General features: G+C 40.2%; 1 protein-coding gene across 3 annotated transcripts in view; it reads right to left on the bottom strand.

Moving 5' to 3' along the window:
* The window catches only part of epha3 (eph receptor A3), an 85,929-nt gene that overhangs the window by 33,714 nt on the left and 34,395 nt on the right, over positions 1–17,820 (bottom strand). For all 3 annotated transcript variants that reach the window (XM_086122940.1, XM_086122937.1, XM_086122939.1), the window contains exons 4-5: positions 5,108–5,263; positions 3,071–3,430 (exon numbers count right to left, since the gene is read on the bottom strand). In XM_086122940.1, the coding sequence (XP_085979066.1) occupies positions 3,071–3,430; positions 5,108–5,263 (516 nt within the window). The remainder of the gene's footprint in view (positions 1–3,070; positions 3,431–5,107; positions 5,264–17,820) is intronic.

The following is a 17,820-nucleotide window of genomic DNA, read 5'->3' as shown; positions in this document are numbered from 1 at the left end:
TCCAACTCCACAGAAGTATGACTGGATGACTTTGGTGTGGAAGAATTAGAGAGCGCTAACCTCACCCCTTGAAAACACATTTAGGATGAACTGGAACTGAGATTGTGAGCCAGGCTCCAATTTTCAACACCAGTGACCTCTGACCACACAAAAATTCCAATGGATACATTCTGAAATCTTGGGTTGAGCATTGAAACATTATTCTTAACCCAAGGAAAACCAACTCTACAGTATATGTCATTCAATCTGTATTTCCCGTAGGTGAAATGGCCAAGTGTCCCAACCCTTTTGTAAACATAGAGTGCATACGAAAAATATCGTGAGTAGCCACTTTCTTAACATAATTGAGACACAATAGCTTTGGGAGATAAATTAAATGGAAAAAAAAATAGCAGCTATCAGAAAAAGACAAAGTATGAAATAATCTAATGACACCTGATTAAAACAAGCACCAACTATGTAAATGAAAAGCAAAATTAAGCTTTTGCATTTACTTTAGTACATTTTACAGCTATAATGTGGAAGCACAACTTCTGTTTGCCGCTGCAGATCTTAGGTTAAATGTCTTTTTTTTTTTTTTTAAAGTATGGCAGTTTTAAGAGCCCATGGTTACTCTAAGGTTGCCTATAAAATGGATGACATTTTCATTTCTGAGATGTCAGGCTCCAGTCATTGACCATGATTACGCTGCAGCCCAGGTTGGACTTCTAAATATCAAGCATTTATGATTGGTGTAAGTACATTTGAACATGAACATTAAATTGAAGGCTAAAGCATTAAATATAAAAGGGGAGAGAAATATTATCTTATGGAAGAGTAGTGATGATAATATTTTTGGGTATTTTTCTTTCAGCCTCTTCTAAGAGTTATCACTTCAAATGTCATCCAGGTCATGCTATATCCAGAAGGGTTGAGTCGAGACAGTGTTCAGTCCTCACGCTATTTAGATAGCGTGCAGTTTGTTAAGGCTCCTTTGTGTCTCGTGACTCCGTGCCGTCTCCCTCCTCTGTCCTGCTGCTTGTGACCCAGATATCTATCCTAGTGTGTCATCACAAAGTACAAGTAGGAGACAATTGCTGGAGGACGATAGAAAGGTATATACTTTTTGGCACCTGTGATATTTGTAAGAGGCGTGCCGCACAGCTGTAAATATACAATACAGTACTTGTTTAGACAGGACATCCTGGAGCCCCTGAGGCTGCTTGGTCTCAGAATTGAAACAATAACAAAAAAATGGCAATACCAACAATAAATAAGAAAAGCTACAGACGCCTTCCCATATCTGCGATAACAACCACAGCAAAAAGTAAGTAAGGTCTTGCAAAATAAATTAAACTGGGCCTGTAATGTCTAAGCAATATTACCTCTTCAGTAGTTGCAGCCACAATTACAAATATTATGTGTGGGCCACATGCCCCACCAAACACAGCAGGTATTTTATTGCTATTCATTCTTTAAGACCATGATTTTACCAAAATAACTTCAATGACGTATTGCTTTCCTGTTTCTGCCCCTTATAAGCATTGGACTAAAAAAGCTTCCACGTTTGAGAAACAAATAAATAAATAAATAAACATGCATCTTCTCTTCTTTGACATGTCCCATTTGATATAGATGGATGTCACACAACTTTAAAACACTTAATACAGTGTATTCTGAGTGCATACTATATTTCAGTTAGAGACCCGGTAAGTTGTTCCACCCGTGCATTGTTTGTCTTGTATCCTGCAACCACTGAATTGCTTTCTCGATTCAATGGTGAATGAGTCTTAATGGTTGTCTCAATTGTTCCAAGTGGGTACTTCCTACACGCATCAATGGGAGGTTTGCAACCCATTTCCTCCCAAATCATTCAAACTCACGTCCTTATATGTGCTTATACATGACAGCCAGAAGGCATACAGCACATACAGTGCACCACCTGCAACAGTGGAGTTGATGTGGGTGTTTTAGGTGAGTTGAGGGATAAGTCACATTCCTGACCGAGGGTCTTGGCTGGATGTAATTGAAATACAGACATTTGATTGTTTTGACCACTGAGAAAAAAAAAAAAAACTTTATGCTCCCAATGAGTATGTTAAAACAATTGTTTTGGCAAAACGCAGCTTCTCTTGCCCCAACCTTTCATTCCAGACAAGCCTTCAAGAATAACTGCCAAATTGTGAATCCTCTGAAAACTTGTACAAATGTTTGCTTTGTCATTGTTTTCATTGGTGGTTATGTTTCTCTTTTCTGAAAGGATGACTTTTGTCATTTCTTTCAGTTATTTTATTTGGTGTTCTTAGTGTTCGCAGTGGATTGCTTTCTTTACACCAGCAGTTTCCTTCATTGCTTTTATTTTTGTTTTAAGGTCTTTGATCATAGCCGTATTTGGAATGTGACTGTAAGCAAAGGTGAATTTTGTTGTTCGCCTTACTGTACTATATCTGTTAACGTACATTATAAGAGAAATAATTTTTAACAGTCAAATGCGTGCAAAATAGTACAGTGGGCGACTGGTGAGCACGTCCACCTCACAACCTAGAGGTGCAGGGTTCGATTCCAGCTTTGGCCTTCCTGTGTGAAGTTTGCATGTTCTCCCTGTGCCTGCATAGGTTTTTTTCCGGGTACTCTGGTTTCCTCCCACATTCTAAAAAAATGCATTGAACGCTCAAAATTTTCCTTAGGCGCGAATGGTTGTTTGTCTATGTGTGCTCTGCGATTGGCTGGCAACCGTTTCAGGGTGTCCCCCGTCAACTGCCCAAAGACACCTGGGATAGGCTCCAGCACGCACACGACCCTTCATGAGGATAAGTGGATCAAAAAATTGGTGGATGGATGGAGTGCGTGCAAAACTGTCAGTACATAAACACTCAAAAATTAAGTAGTCACAAGTTTCATATGTTACTACTTTTGGGGTTTTGAAAAACAATAAAGCTTTGCGATGTGTTTTGGAAAAAACAATAACCTAGTTTAAGATTGATAGACAAATACATTTTGGCATGCTTGTGAAATGCACCCCAGCACACATTGCTAACGTGGAAGCAGAATATTTGACTTGTATTATCTACCATCTGTTGTAACATCTCACCGGCTTGATTGGTGGTAATGGTGACAGCGGCATACTGCCTCATCTTGGGCGCCAGTGACGAGACTCCATTCTGTGCCTCAATCTCAAACGTGTAATTAGTGTGAGCTAGTAGGTCTCCTACTGTCACAGTTGTGTTTTGGAGGCCCGTGGCCCTTGGAAGAAAGCGGACGTTGCTTCGGCAGGGCTCACATCGCAGGCTGCCACCATTGCTTCCATTTGCGGCTCCGGCCCGGCATCGTTTGCAGAGGACAGTAAAGGTGAGGTCCCTGCGGCCACCTGTGTCCTCTGGCCAGCTCCAGTCTAGGATAACGGAGGTCTCGTTGATGGAGGAGATAACGTTACGAGGAGCGGAGGGAGGGCCTGGTGGTCAGAGGAGAGGACATGAAGTGGAAGTGAGAAGACCAGGAGGTCATTGGATACACAGGATGAGAAAAGGAAGCAAAAGCAGAAGGAAAGTGAAGTCATGAGATGGGGGGGGGGGGGCAGCACAAAGAAAATGTCATTTAATGGCAAATGGCAAATCCACTAACCGCCATTTTATGAGTGCGATGTAAGCCAATACATCAGCTCCGCAGTTCTGAATTCCACTTTTACAAGGCCTGGCTTTTTACAGTTTGTGTTGGCAACAACTGAAAAGATCATAATCTGTAATCTGTATTCCTGGTGTAAAAGTAGACCGTGGATTGTAAAGCAGTGTTATGTACAAAATGATTATTCTGACTGATAGTATGCAATTGTCAATTATTGTATTTCAGCTTTGCACTGTAATTAATCCGTTCAGGTTCATGATCACTAAAAACAACAATGTGGCGTACGGTTAAATGTCACAGGCACCAATTGCTTTTCTGTTTTGGCTGATGATGCTTTTAAATGTCAAGGCCAACTCTAAAGATCCTCATCCGCACCTCTTAAATGATTAATCATTTTTAGTTGCAGCCCTTGTACCACTCTGTCTGCCCAAAAGAGAGAAAAGCTGGCCAGCTGACCAGATGGTGTTTAAATAATAACAGCCTGTCATGACAGGTCCTCTAATTAGAATTCTGTCCATTACCGAGAGCGTCCTTTTATATGTTCAACTGTGTTCCTGCGATTGGTGAAACATGATAAATTACTTTTCTCTCTTAGTCCTTTGGTCATAAATTAATACGTAATCAGACATCAGAGAATGGGCTGATTTATAGTTTCTTGGGGAACGGCTTTTGGAACGCTTGTAAGATGAATCTGCAATCAATGTGCATCAGAGGAGGACAAACAGAATCATGTCGGCAGGAGAAAGGGTGATTCAGACCAATAAGCATTTGCAACTTGAATGACCCATGAATTCATTACCGCTGCCTTCGATGTTGAATTGATGTGGTTTCCTGTCAACAGCTTTGAACCAGTCAACTTGGGTTTTCGTTTTTATTATAGGTCAATATTTTCCAAGATATGGTCTCAATAAATTTGGAGACAATTTACACATAATTGAAACAACCCCCCCCCCAAACTGGGCTAAAAAAAATCTAATTTGAATACAGTAAAGTGTAATTTTTGCAGAATCACAGTTTAAAACAAAAAGGTTCAGAAGATCTGCAAATTGAACAGTAATTCGAAGTTAACATTGCAAATCACAAAGTGTTTACACACTAACATCTTCAATAAGATAACGTAATAATTATGGCCCTAACTGATATTCTTAAATATGTCCATAGATAGTTATAGTTTTGTCAAATGCTTTATTTTCCCAAATTTCCCATTCCCTTCTTTGTACAATTTGATGTAGAAAAAGTATGCACGATAACTCAGAGTGAGAAACATCTGAAAGCATTCAGTTCATCAAAGAACACTAATGTGTATTGACATTCAAAATAACAGGGAATTAACTCCTCAAGTCAGGGTGAAGATGTGTTTTATTGAATGTTTTTATTGCTGCTGAAAAAAAAATCCTCCCACCCATATCGTAATTTTTCTACTGTGAGACATTGAGAGGCACCGGTTGATAATGAAATGATCACAACCTGCATCCCATCGGTTTGATGTGCAAACGTTCCTACTTACGTGTACAGGCCATGGAGGCTGGGTCTCCCTCGGCACGGAAGTAGTTTTTCTCACATCCGCAATGCAATGACCCTTCATGGTGAGTATAACTATGAGGCGGACACTTGGAGCACTCCACGTTTCCCAGTGTGGACTTGTAAAAGCCACCCCTGCACACTGGGGAGAAAACAAAGAGACAGAGACATTACTGTCATGCAGAAGGAGCCCATCAGCACCAAAGTCAGAGATAAGCTCTCCTTCACAGCACCCGAAGTATAAGGAATGAAACTTGGGTGGTCTCTAAAACACGCACATGCAAATAGAAGCATGCCCATTACAGCACAATGTATAATATCCTTCGATGTAGCAATTACCCTATATCGCCTATGAAATACTTCACCAAATTGTCTCAATCAATTCCATCTTTGCTTTTTAGAAAACATTGCATCAAGTAGGCAAATTGTCCACATTACAAGAATGCTGTTTGTATTCATGTTTTTGTAAAGATCATCACAAATGCTATATGTGACAATGCAACTTGGGTACGAACTACTGCTTGTTTTTGTCCGAGTGATCTAGTGTGTTTAAAGCTACACATATATACAAATAAATACCAAATTGAGTTAAAAGTGCATTCATGCTATACTTTCAAATGCTGCCAAAATCCCATGCCATACTATGCAAAAAATAAAAATAAAAAAGAAAAGAAAAATTGGAGACCCGCAAACAATTTTAAAACAAATTAAAAGAGATTGAAACTGACACGGCTGAACATGTCCAAACACCTAGTCAAAAATACAACAGTACCAGCAACCGCAGGAAAGGGAACAGAATATGTTGGCTCAGCAGAACAACACCCTCCTGCAAAAGCCAGTGACACTGCCCATACCACGACTACCTTATCCATCACTGACACTGGCACGCCAAGGTCCCAATGCTCCAGTAAACACTCCACTACATCCAGCCGGGTGTGTAATTCTGTGTGTGTGTTTAGGTCTGTGTGTTGAATGCAGGTTGGAATGACCAAATATGATCCTACCCCTAGAATGACAACCACAATTCTTGCTGACGCACCCAGAAAACAGACCCTTCCCATCCCCTCCAGGATGATATGGCAGGAAATTAAACTTGACAGCCAGAACCACCAACCATTCACACAAAAGAAGCAACAGTATAATTGCTGGGTCAGCAGAAACCTGCAAGGAACACTAACCAGAAATGTAGACCAGAGGTAAAATGAATTAATCTCACCATGGTGCCAATGACCCTTGATCTGATCCTGTTATCAATAAATTGACCTTTGACAGAGCACCTACGCTCCACACACTTAATCTCTCGACACCAAAGGCAAGATTATTTTATTACATTCATTGGGCAGTTGAACACTTGGCTTGAGTCCAAGTTGAACACTTGGCTTGAGTCCAGTTGGATCAGTTGCCATTAGTGCACATACAAACTTGTAGCAAAATGCTATCAGTCGGGATGAGAACCACGTGGAAGTGTACATATTGTATCCTCGAGCAAAAGTCATCAAAACCTTTATACAAGGGTTCCCCATCATTTATTGAGCCAAGGGACCCATTTTGTACCCACCAAAGGAATATACTGCAATAATGATGATTTTGTCTCAATTTCCAAACACTGACTTCCTCAGTGAGAAATCTGGGCCGCTTATAATGGAACATAAAACTGCTATACTTGCGGCAAGCCAAGCCTCGTTCTGTTGTAAGAATGGCAACAGGTTGACACACACGTTTATTGTGCCTTCTGGCATATAATGGAAGGGCATTTAATTGTTGCTCTCAACTCTAAGTTGCTGGCATTGACAGAATTACACTTCCAATAGTGTATTTGTAGATTTGTAATTAATAATTTGACGAATAAAATGAAATGGGATCATTTTACCTGGCACCGCTGGTGATTGGGAATCACTGATTTGTATATTCCAGCATTGGATTAGAAATGAAAATTCTCATTTTGGAACCATAAAAGAGAAATTGTCTCCCAGACATATTGAAAACAGATCAACTCATTATGTTATGCTAGTGGTATCTGTCATATTGTAATATTTTAACATACTATGGTGAATATTATGCTGCTTGTGAGGTTTTTTTTGCGCCTGTGGTGGGCATCTTTGTTTTGTTCAGCCGTTCAGATGTCAATGCCGTTGGACAGTCTGCATTGGTGTGGCTGGATGGATGGCTGGTGGAGCTGAGGGTGAGGAGAGAGGATTGCACAGAACATGGATGTATATTTGGAACTGAGTGCCGGCGCTTGGAAATGAAGTGGATCTCGGTGGGGCAGAAGAACAGAACCGATCTCTGTATTTGTCAATGGACGCTGCATCTGCTTGTTTGCTTTGAAACTTAGCTTGTAGCAGACATGTGTCACGTCATACATGCTGTGATCAGGACATCTCTGAATCACTAGTGAAAGGAGACTTGAATTCTCTCCTCTTTCATCTATAACCACTTCTAACAATAAGACACATGTAGGAGGAAAAGTTATTACAATTGTATTATTGTTGAGGTTTATGTTGTACAATGTGTTCTGTTGTTATTTCATGTTAAATGTTCTGGAAAGTGCTTAGTGACAGCAGCAGCTGTTATGAAAGTGGTATAAAAATAAAGATGTATTGAACACTATTATTAAAATTGAGATTTTGTTATTAAAAAAAATCCCTGGACTTTCAGCACTCCTCATCTAAAACACGTCATCGCAAAAGTATACTTGAGAGATTACCATGAGAACTTTGTACAACAGTGAGGCTCCCATAACATTTTTTCAGTGTGAGAATTCATATCTCCACATACACTTAAGAAGTTTTCATACGACGGTGATGATTTGTTGTGTTTTCCTCACCACAACCGGAGAAATATTTAACTAACAGCTGGAATCGGATAGTAAAAGTCCTGTTTTTTAGTGGGTCTGGCAAGAAAGTAAATGGGGGTGGATTCCAAAACAGGGCAATGGCAAAATCAGATTCCACTCAAAAGAGCTAACTCCTCATTGAGAATAGAACCAACATGTGTTCCACTGACATTCACCAGCAGTGTGTGCAGGGGCGTGCACAGAGAGTGTGATAGCATATGTGTAGTTAGACAGAAACCCAGGAGCTCTTCAACTCCCAGCAGACTCCATTCTAAATAGTATGTACCAACTCTGAAAGACGAGGCAAAAGTTGTTCCACTATTATGCTGACCACTGGAATGGCCACAGAGCCAAAAGATTTATGAGTGTGCATGGTTACAGCTTGGTGAGCATGGCTAGCAACACAGTCTGGACCAACACGTCATTGTAAAAACAGTTTGATTGTCTTTATTATGCTCAGTCCGAGATTCAGAGCAGGGCTTCTTAATTATACTCATTCAGTACCAGCCATTTTCAGACCTTTTTTTACCCAAAGTCTTGAAAAAACGTGTTGGGAGTGACTGACTCTTTTCAGAGCATTTCTTGTAAAAGTCTTAAGTGTCTCCCATGTATAAAATACGACATACAGCAACAGATGAATCATCAAATCAATAACGGTGTGTTTTCACAGTGAAACCAATGGAATTACCACCCCTCACATGGGTATATCACTGTGCCTCACCGGTCTCGACAAAATGCCGCCTGAAACACAATCCCTTCATTCACTTGTGAGGAGCATCAGAGACATACGAGCACACGTGCACGTAGAAGGGCAGCTGCCATGCGATATGTCGGTTGTATGAATAACTAAGGTTGCCAATTACTCAATCAATAACCTAGGTCACGGGTCACCCTCATCAATAATTAACATGGCCTATGGAAGGGGGTCCGTTGAAGTCCGCGATTGAAAAGTCTGGTAAAAAAAAAATACACCTTAGCAGATATCTGACAAAATGTTAATCGTTTGTCCTGAATGAATTGGTCATAATGTGTTGATATTACGAATAGATTTATTTAAAATGTAAATCACTGTCAGGTCATACAATATTGTTTTGAATGTAATTATTTCTTGTCAATGTTTCAATTGAAGCTTTGCGACACTATTTTTTTTTAAATTTTCAATGCTATTATGCTGTCATACCTATGACAACTACACAAATGAGTTTCGCATTATTATTTGGATGTGCCAAATAAAAATGAAAGCTCAAGTAAGTCCAGGTAAATCACCATTGCTGTTTTCATTATCATGACTCAAATATCAGAGTCTTGTGTGCCCACTGCATGATAAAATGAATCATGGTAACAGGTTGACTTTTCATGCAGCTCCCTTGGAATATATTCCTGCTCAACAACATTGGATGTGAGCGTGTATTTCTACATGCCCTGTGATTGACCATCAGCTAATCCACGGACTAGTCTGATTTTGCCCCATCGTCAGATCTATCTTTGCTGTGAGAGCATACGTAGCATGAAATTAGATGGAGGGGTGGATGGATGATGGGCATAAGTGATTTTTTAACATTTGGAATTTTTGTCACATTGGAGTATAATTTTAGCATTTAGAGTAATTGAATGTGGCTTTTTCGCACTGTGCACGAGTGTGTGCATGCATGTGTTTCTGTGCTTGTATGCATGCGTGTGATCAGACTAATTTCCTTTGCAACCTATTTTCAGTTGATGATGCTCACACTGTTGATAGATGCTATTAAATACAACCAAAGCATACGTCCTAATTATGATAATAGAAGACAATTTTTGACTGCATACTATGATACTTATGACCAAAGATCATTCTGCAATTAAATTACCCTTCTTTGTTGTTTTTGTCTCCGTCTACTCTCACATTAATTTGACGAATGTAACTTTGAAATGTAAATGAATCAAAATCAAAATAAGAGACAAAAGTTTGGGTTTTTTTCTTTTTCAGTTTTCACCTCGGAACACAGAAAATAACAATCGACAAGCATTCACAGTCACACCGTCACCGAGTGGGAAGTGAACCAAAGTAACCGCATTTTGAATACATTTTTGCAAAGACAAAAATGTTGGGTGGCAAGTGACCCAGTTGCACAGTGAAAAATTCTTTGCTCAAATCTGGGTGCCTTTCTCTGTGAATTCCACATGTTCACTCCGGTTACTCTCGTTTCCTCCTCGGTTCCAAAAACATCTCTGCTCTTGTATTAAATCTTCTCAACTGTGTGTGTGTGTGTGCTCGTGTAAACTACTACTGTTGTTTGAAGGACAATAAAGTGGGCCAAAACAAGGGAGCGAGTCCTATAAATGACACACACGCACACACACACACACACAGCGAGGCATGGATCAACTCCCCGCTGTATCCATCAAGGACGCAATAACCGTTTCATACGCAGTCCACACTCCGGAGATTAACCGGGTCAGTGAGGAAACCCAGGACAACCAGCACAGAGGAGTAAGTCAACGCTTGTAAACCCATACCCAAAAACACACACATTGAGTCCCAGCGTGGTTTATGTGTGAATTTTGTAGTGTGACACTGAACCTTTAATGCCCTCACACTTGCCCACACGCACACTCACGCATTCCGCGTTCCATTCCCTGGAAACGGATGTCTCCCAACCAAACATTGAAAGCCATTTGCCTTCATTCATCCTTTATACAACTTTTGTATCGCTTTGAACAGCGATAACCGTCCTTGTACAACAAAGTCACACAAACACACTGGCTGCCGTCATCTCGGTGAGTCAGAGCGACACTAAACTTCACAAGGATTGCAACGCTATCCAATAGCAACCACGTCACAATTTCCAGTCTCGTACGAGATTTAAACTTCCCAGTGTATGAATGCCAACGACGGGATCTATTCGTCTGCAAAACTGAACCTTAGACATTCATGGACAATCAACATGATTCAAGTCATTGCATACATGAAAAAGGTTCGCTTACAGATGATGATTTTATGTGGTTAACATTTTACCAATATGCTTATAACGCTCTCCTTAACGCATCATTGAATGGAATTCACGTCCAGGACTACAATTTTTAGAGTTAAACACCTCCACAGTCATTATCATACTTCAGATAAATAGAGGTCCAGCTGGCTGCTGACATTAAGTCCCAGAGAGGGAGAAGCTCCTCTGCCGACACCAACTTTAGAAAATTCCAATGGGGAATACCACTTTCACTTCTGGAGCACCTGAGGACAAGTGAAGGACACACACACACACACACACTCACGTGTATGCAAAAAGACACACTGACAGACGTCGACACACAGTCCTCAGTAAGGGGCCAACGCCATATGCTAAAGAGCCCCTCGACTCACCTTACTTCAGACAACCTGACAGTATTCCCCACAGTGGTACTCTGCACAAACCGGTCTTAAGAATGGATGTCAGGACCAATGAAAGAAACTAAGCAGTTTGTCACCATGGTGCACATATAGTCATGTCACAAAATATGAAAATGTTTTTCCAAGTTTATGAAGCCCCAATGTTTTGATTTTCCGGCTATATCATACAGTACGGTAGCCGATATATATTATGTGTGTAAACACTTGGTGACTACTCTTTGAAAACATAACTGCTTCCCTCATTCCTTCTAGGCTTCTGATTTGTCGCTACGGTTTTTGCTATATAAAAGACTGAAACTACTTACTGTGCTTTACAGATCTTTAATGGCTTTCATTCATTTTTTTTTGTTTAGATTGTTAAAAAATATATATATACAGTATATATATATATATTGCTTGATCCTCTCTTGTCCTGAATGTACATTTTTAAAAGCTCCAACACAACAGGTCTAATATTTCACCATCTGGTTTGCATCTGTTATTGGGAAATAACAAAAACAGCAATTCAATCCATATTAACTTTATCCAGGTCCACCCCCCCTCCCCCCGCTGCCCCATTTCATGTTGTTTGTCTCTTCAACGTAATTCTATTCACTGCAGATGCTTTACAATATGCAGATGATGCCATGTTGTATACAGAAGAGGGCATTGTGGAAGTAAAATATTAATTTACTTCAGACTAAATATAATGTATAAGGTTCATTAGCTCTAATCTAAGCTTCATATTTCCAACATGTCTTCAGTTTTGAGAGGCAAATAATATCGGAAACACTCAACAGGGTGTAAAAATGTTCTGTTAAAAATAAGACTGTCATGTCGATTTTGTGGCCCTCCTCCTTTTCTGTCTGTTTTTTGTTCGAATGAATCCCATTCCAGTGAGTTCCTAATGTTCACCACTAATGCTGTCAAAACTGAACACAGACCAAAAAAAAAAGACTGAATTGAAACAAGACCACACACCCAATGGGGCTATCATGAAATGATATAGCCCTAGGTCTGTGCTGTACTCATTATCTTTGATGGAATACTACATTTGGCGGCATGGTGCTCAACTGGGTTAGCACGTCGGCCTAACAGTGCAAAGGGGCACGGTTCGATTCCGGCTCTGGCCTCCCTGTGTGGACTTTGCATATTCTCCCCGTGCCTGTCTGGGTTTTCTCCGGGTAGTCCAGTTTCTTCCCACATTCCAAAAACATGTGTGACAGGCTGATTGAGAACACACAATTGTCCCTAGGTGTGAATGTGAGCGTGGGTGGTTGTTCATCTGTGTGTGCCCTGCAATTGGCTGGCAACCAGTTCAAGGTGTACCCCGCCTGCTGCTCGAAGAAGGCTGGGATAGGCTCCAGCACCCCCCGCGAGACTTATAAGGATAAGCGGATCGGAAAATGGATGGGTGGATGGATGGAATACTACATTTGTTAATCATTACAATTACAAGAAAACCTGGACTTGACAAAAAAAAAAATCACTCAACTTCACACCCTCAAAAACAAACAAAAAAAAATCACTTTTTTGTTTGTTTTTGTTTCGGAATTTATCATTTAACGATTTTAAGGCACATCTGTTGAATGAAATATATGCCCATCTCACATTTTACATAAACATATGTGCACTATCTGAAATCAAGTACTTGTTTTATTACATGTCTTTAAGAATTCACTTAAAAAAAATGTTTAACTACAGTATATTTATTGTCTGTTGTTGCATTTGGTGTCACAAAATTCAAGGCACGCTGTACACTTTTACGAATTCCAATGACACATGAGATATGGACACGGAGCAGACATACTTAATGGGTTTGCATGTACTGTGCTCGTCTAAATTATGCTAAGTGTGTATCCTTTTTACACATTCAAACTGATGTCTGTTTATCCATAAAATAAATGCGCATGTGTGTGTGTGTGTGTGTCCAGTTGGAATGCACGGAGGCAGGTGTGTCAGCTGGTTTGGGCAGACTAACGCTAAATCACTGCTCCACTGACACACCTCACCACAGGGTGCACCGCCATGTGTTGGTGCACACAGACAGCGAGGGAAAGACCCAGGGGCAGCGGTTATTGGGTCACGGAGAGAAGGATAAGCCTTTCTAAAAATCAACATCTTGTGGTCCGAGTGGGTCTTACACACTCATGTGTGAGGGTGGGGAGGGAGGGAGAGAGAGAGAGAGAGAGACAGAAACACAGACAGTGACTAGCACATTGCCCTTGAGTGTGTGTTCTTTCTGCACATGTGGACTCAGTCTTTACAATGGCATGGCTAATGTATTTAGTCTCCCCTGTGATGCCCTATCAATTCCAATTTTTAATAACCGCCTGCACTCAAAAGGAATTCCTCCATTCTATTCCAATTCTTTGCAGTGCGTCAAATTAGGAACTGTAAACGTATTGTAGATGGTAATTGTTTTTTTGTTTTTTTAGTAAGAGATGAAAGTAAACTTTTTTAATAGTATTATTCATGGTGAATCCCAATTTGCTCTCGTTTTCTCTCTAGCAGATCAGGTTTGAATAATAACAATAATAATAATAATAATAATAATAGATCAAGAAAATAATATGTAATATAATAACATATTTAGTAATATTTATCCATTAAGGGCTGTGTTCAGCAACAGGTGGATTTTATTTTTTCTGTAACGGTCATGAAACAGTCTGAAATGGTCAACTGTTTCTTTTATTGGTCAACCTTAGAAACAAACAAAAAAAGGAAATTATCTAAACAATCTGATGTTACAAAAAAGTACCGGTAAATACATTTACATAGACACAAAGCCATCCCCGATTAAAATTTGCTGATGACCAGTGGTACAATAGCCTCAACAGAAATCCCTCTAGCTTCTGTTCAGCCCTCCTAGCAAATTATTGATTTTTTTTAAGTTTAAAAACATTTTAAAAAATCACAAGTAGCCATTCTGTTCCAACACAAACTTGTATCTCTGTGTACAAAACAGACCCATGGTAACATTAATGATTTTTTGTTTATGTATTTTTAATTTTTTTTTTTGTCAAGTAAAAATGGAATTTTGGCTGCCTATGGAGGTACTTCATCCGCTAATACTGTGATGTGCTGATGGCAGCTTTCTTGCCCTGTGCCAAAGATCGCACAATCACAGCATTGTGATAAGGGGAGCAAAATACAGTATGGTGCAATACACTCATACGGTGTGCGAGTGACAGATCGCAGCAGCTGAGTGACATCTTGGCACAATCCCAGCCCGCATCAAGATTCTCCTCTTATCCCTGCTCCTGCGGCTCATCACCTGTACATTTAGTTCCACTTCACGCAGCATATTTCATGCACCCAGACATCATCATTGACATGCACGCACACACCAAAGTTGATGAAAATCATAAATATCATTTGAGTGTTTTATATTACAGAACAAATTTGAGTTTCACGCTGAATTTTTGTTGTTTTTGCGCATACGCTCGCAAAAATGCACACCTGCCATAAGTAAATCAAACACACGTGCAAACCCGGGCGCACACATGCAAAGGCCCACAATCTTGCCAACGCTGACGGACACAAGAATGATGAGCATTTGCAAGGGTCTTCTCCAAACACTATCCATGGACTAAACTTGGATCGCACATAAACACAAATCACACTGTCAAAGAATCCTGTCGTGATTCATTAGAGCTCAGTGAAACAACTCTCCAGGGCCCAATTAAGATCCTAAGACTTCTCCACCATGATGGACACTCCTGAGCATAATATACAGATGAAAGAAAGCAAGGCAGGAAATATTGCCGGTGCCTGTCTTTCTGGCGCTCTCCCCGTGCTGGCATAGGTTTCCTCCAGGTGCTCTTGTTTCCTCTCATAAAAGGAACACATTCAGAGAAGATCGGGCAACACTTACTTAAACTTCCTTCTAAGTGTAATTTTGAGTGGGAATGGATTGTGTATCTGTACATGAAAGCCATGTGATCTACTGGTGACCTGTCCACAGGTGCCCCGCCTCTTGTGTGATGTCATTTGAGATTGCAGCCTCCCGAAAGAGCAATTTGATTGGACGGAAGGATGGTTGCAACATTCGGGTTCCATATGCTTTGGATATCATATGACTTTGCCATTGCGTGTTGCACTTTTCAGCATTGGTTCCAGGACACATTGAAGACTCATATAAAGCTAACTTTCAGTGGGCGCGATCAAACTATTGTCAGTGTAAAAATTACACATGAAGGAAGCCTAGTTACAGCTATTTTATGAAATATTGTGAGTGTGCCTAAAAGAAGAATCAATTTCTCCAGAGAAATGGTTGGTGTTAAATTTAGAGAGACTGACTACTGACTACTTCTTCCCTGGTGATCGGTTGATACCAATGTGCTGGCTGTCAGTTCCACTAAAGTTGAGTTCAACATTGTTGTTTCATGGTGCTTTTCATTGACAACATTTCTGCATTACATTCTGAATGGTTTCATTTCAGGAGACAGCCATTTGTACTAATCTTAGTTAATCACATTCATCAATTACATTTGCACGGTTCCTAACTTCTAAACTTTTATCTTTGTATGTCTGTTTCCAAAGGACTGTGGTGCAGCGTGTGGTTTGTGGCAGCAGGATTATGACGCTCGGGAAAAGAGCAAGTTCAGCAGGAAAGACTTTACACTTTACACCAGTACAGCACCCTGCAGTGTAACCAGTAGCGCCTCTACGGAGCCCAAAGTGAATTTGTTATAATGCCTAAACAGTGTCACCAGAATCGCTGTATTATCTTACACTCGTATTGCTATGATATTTCTAAGCAGAAAGTTGGCCGGCGACTGTTTGGTACTAAACCATAATGATACACAACTCACGCCTGTATGGACAAAAGCCCAACCCACTATTCTGTCTTTGGGCTGCAAAAACCAAGGTTGACTCATGTTATGGAATCGGTTTGAAATCAATTGAAATCAGACAGTGGTCTGTCTGTCATACAGTTTCCCCCTGCACACCCAAGTTAGTGAGCTGTAACTCAACACAGTATAAAACCTGCAATGAAATTCATTCATGTGTTTCAACGTCTCCTGATGGTTGAAATGTGGTTTCAGGGTGGGAAGAACGCAACTAATGGAAAGGTGTCAGTAAAATCATCAGACGGGTCTTGTGCTTTCTGTTGACATCATCGTTTAGTTTCAAACCAGAGTGTTATGCAAGTATAATCAGTCTTATAGTTTAAATATTAGTTAGTTAGTTAGCTGTGTGTTAGACATGTTGAGCTATATCTGGAAAGTACATTAAATCAATGACTAGAAATATATTTTACTAACTGTGTGCCCATTTTTTTAATCATAATGATGGTTCATTGTATGTTGTGTCTATTTTGTCCACTTCCTCATCTAAACCCTTAGGATAACACACCTATTGGTTCGCATTGTGAGGAACCAAATATGGTTTCTACCTAATAAAGGCCTTCTAATGAAAAGTAAGGCGGGGTGGGGGGAGGGGGGAACCCTTTCACTTGCAGAATGGGAACATCAATCATTTGATTTGCGAAAGCGTTACAATGTCTTACAACAATGGGCCGCTACGGCCCATTTGGGTAATTCCAATCCCCTTGTGTATTATGTTAATATTATGCAGCTCTAGTTTATGTGGCTTTCTGTTGGAAAAAAAAAACATTCAAGTTGAAGTCATAGTGCAATTTTAAACGACATAGTTGTCTAAACAGTCATTCATTCTGTAGTGAACACACACACAACATAAACATCAACATCAAAACAATAGTTTCCTCCTTAATTCAGGACCTGTGACAGGCTGAAAAGCGGGAGTGATGGATGGGCAGGGCTTAATCACCTTTAATCAGCTTCTTCCTTAAATAATGTCATACAGCCGCCTTTTACGCTGGCAGAATGCGGTAAGAGCAAGGAAAGGAAAGAGTGAGGGTCCAAGAAAGAAAAGCTGAATGCCCTTTGTGGCGTTAATAAGTAGAGGCAGATGCCCTCTGTCCTGCTTTCTGCTTTCATTGCATACCTCCATTTTGTTGGTGGAGCTGACTTACTTACAGAAAGCACTTTGTTCTTGGTTCACACAGCCGCATTCACATGTTTCTTTATCAATGGCCAAGAGTGAAAGAAGGGTAGAACTCTATTAACAGTTTGTAAGCGCGAGATTTTTTTTGTTGTCTTTTGTTTTTGTTTTTAGGCTAGGTGTATGTTGTGTGACTGTCACGTCACTGTCGACATTTCATGGACACCTTTTAGGGCATTCTCTGAGCCTGCGATGCGAAAAGATACCGTCTGTACTTTCAAATATCAGAAAACATATGCATTTTATTTCAGAAATCAAATAAGAGCACTTCATAATACATAATAAAATTTCCCGTTTATTACTTTCAAACAAACAAACAAAAAAAAGCTATTGAGGAAAAACAAATAAAACCAGTGAAATTATAATTTTTTGGGGGGCCACCAAGTCATAGGATTAGCCCCAAGAAAGGGCTCATCTCCGTCAGCGCTCACTGTCCCATCACGCGTTTCAGCGTCAACGTGGTTGACACGAAGCCGAAAAGCAG

The sequence above is a fragment of the Hippocampus guttulatus genome, chromosome 11, assembly GCF_054856545.1.
Source record: "Hippocampus guttulatus isolate MCC_2025c chromosome 11, RoL_Hgut_1.0, whole genome shotgun sequence".
Lineage (NCBI taxonomy): Eukaryota > Metazoa > Chordata > Actinopteri > Syngnathiformes > Syngnathidae > Hippocampus > Hippocampus guttulatus.
Note: the sequence above shows the minus strand (reverse complement) of the source record. Positions and strands in the feature narration are given on the sequence as shown.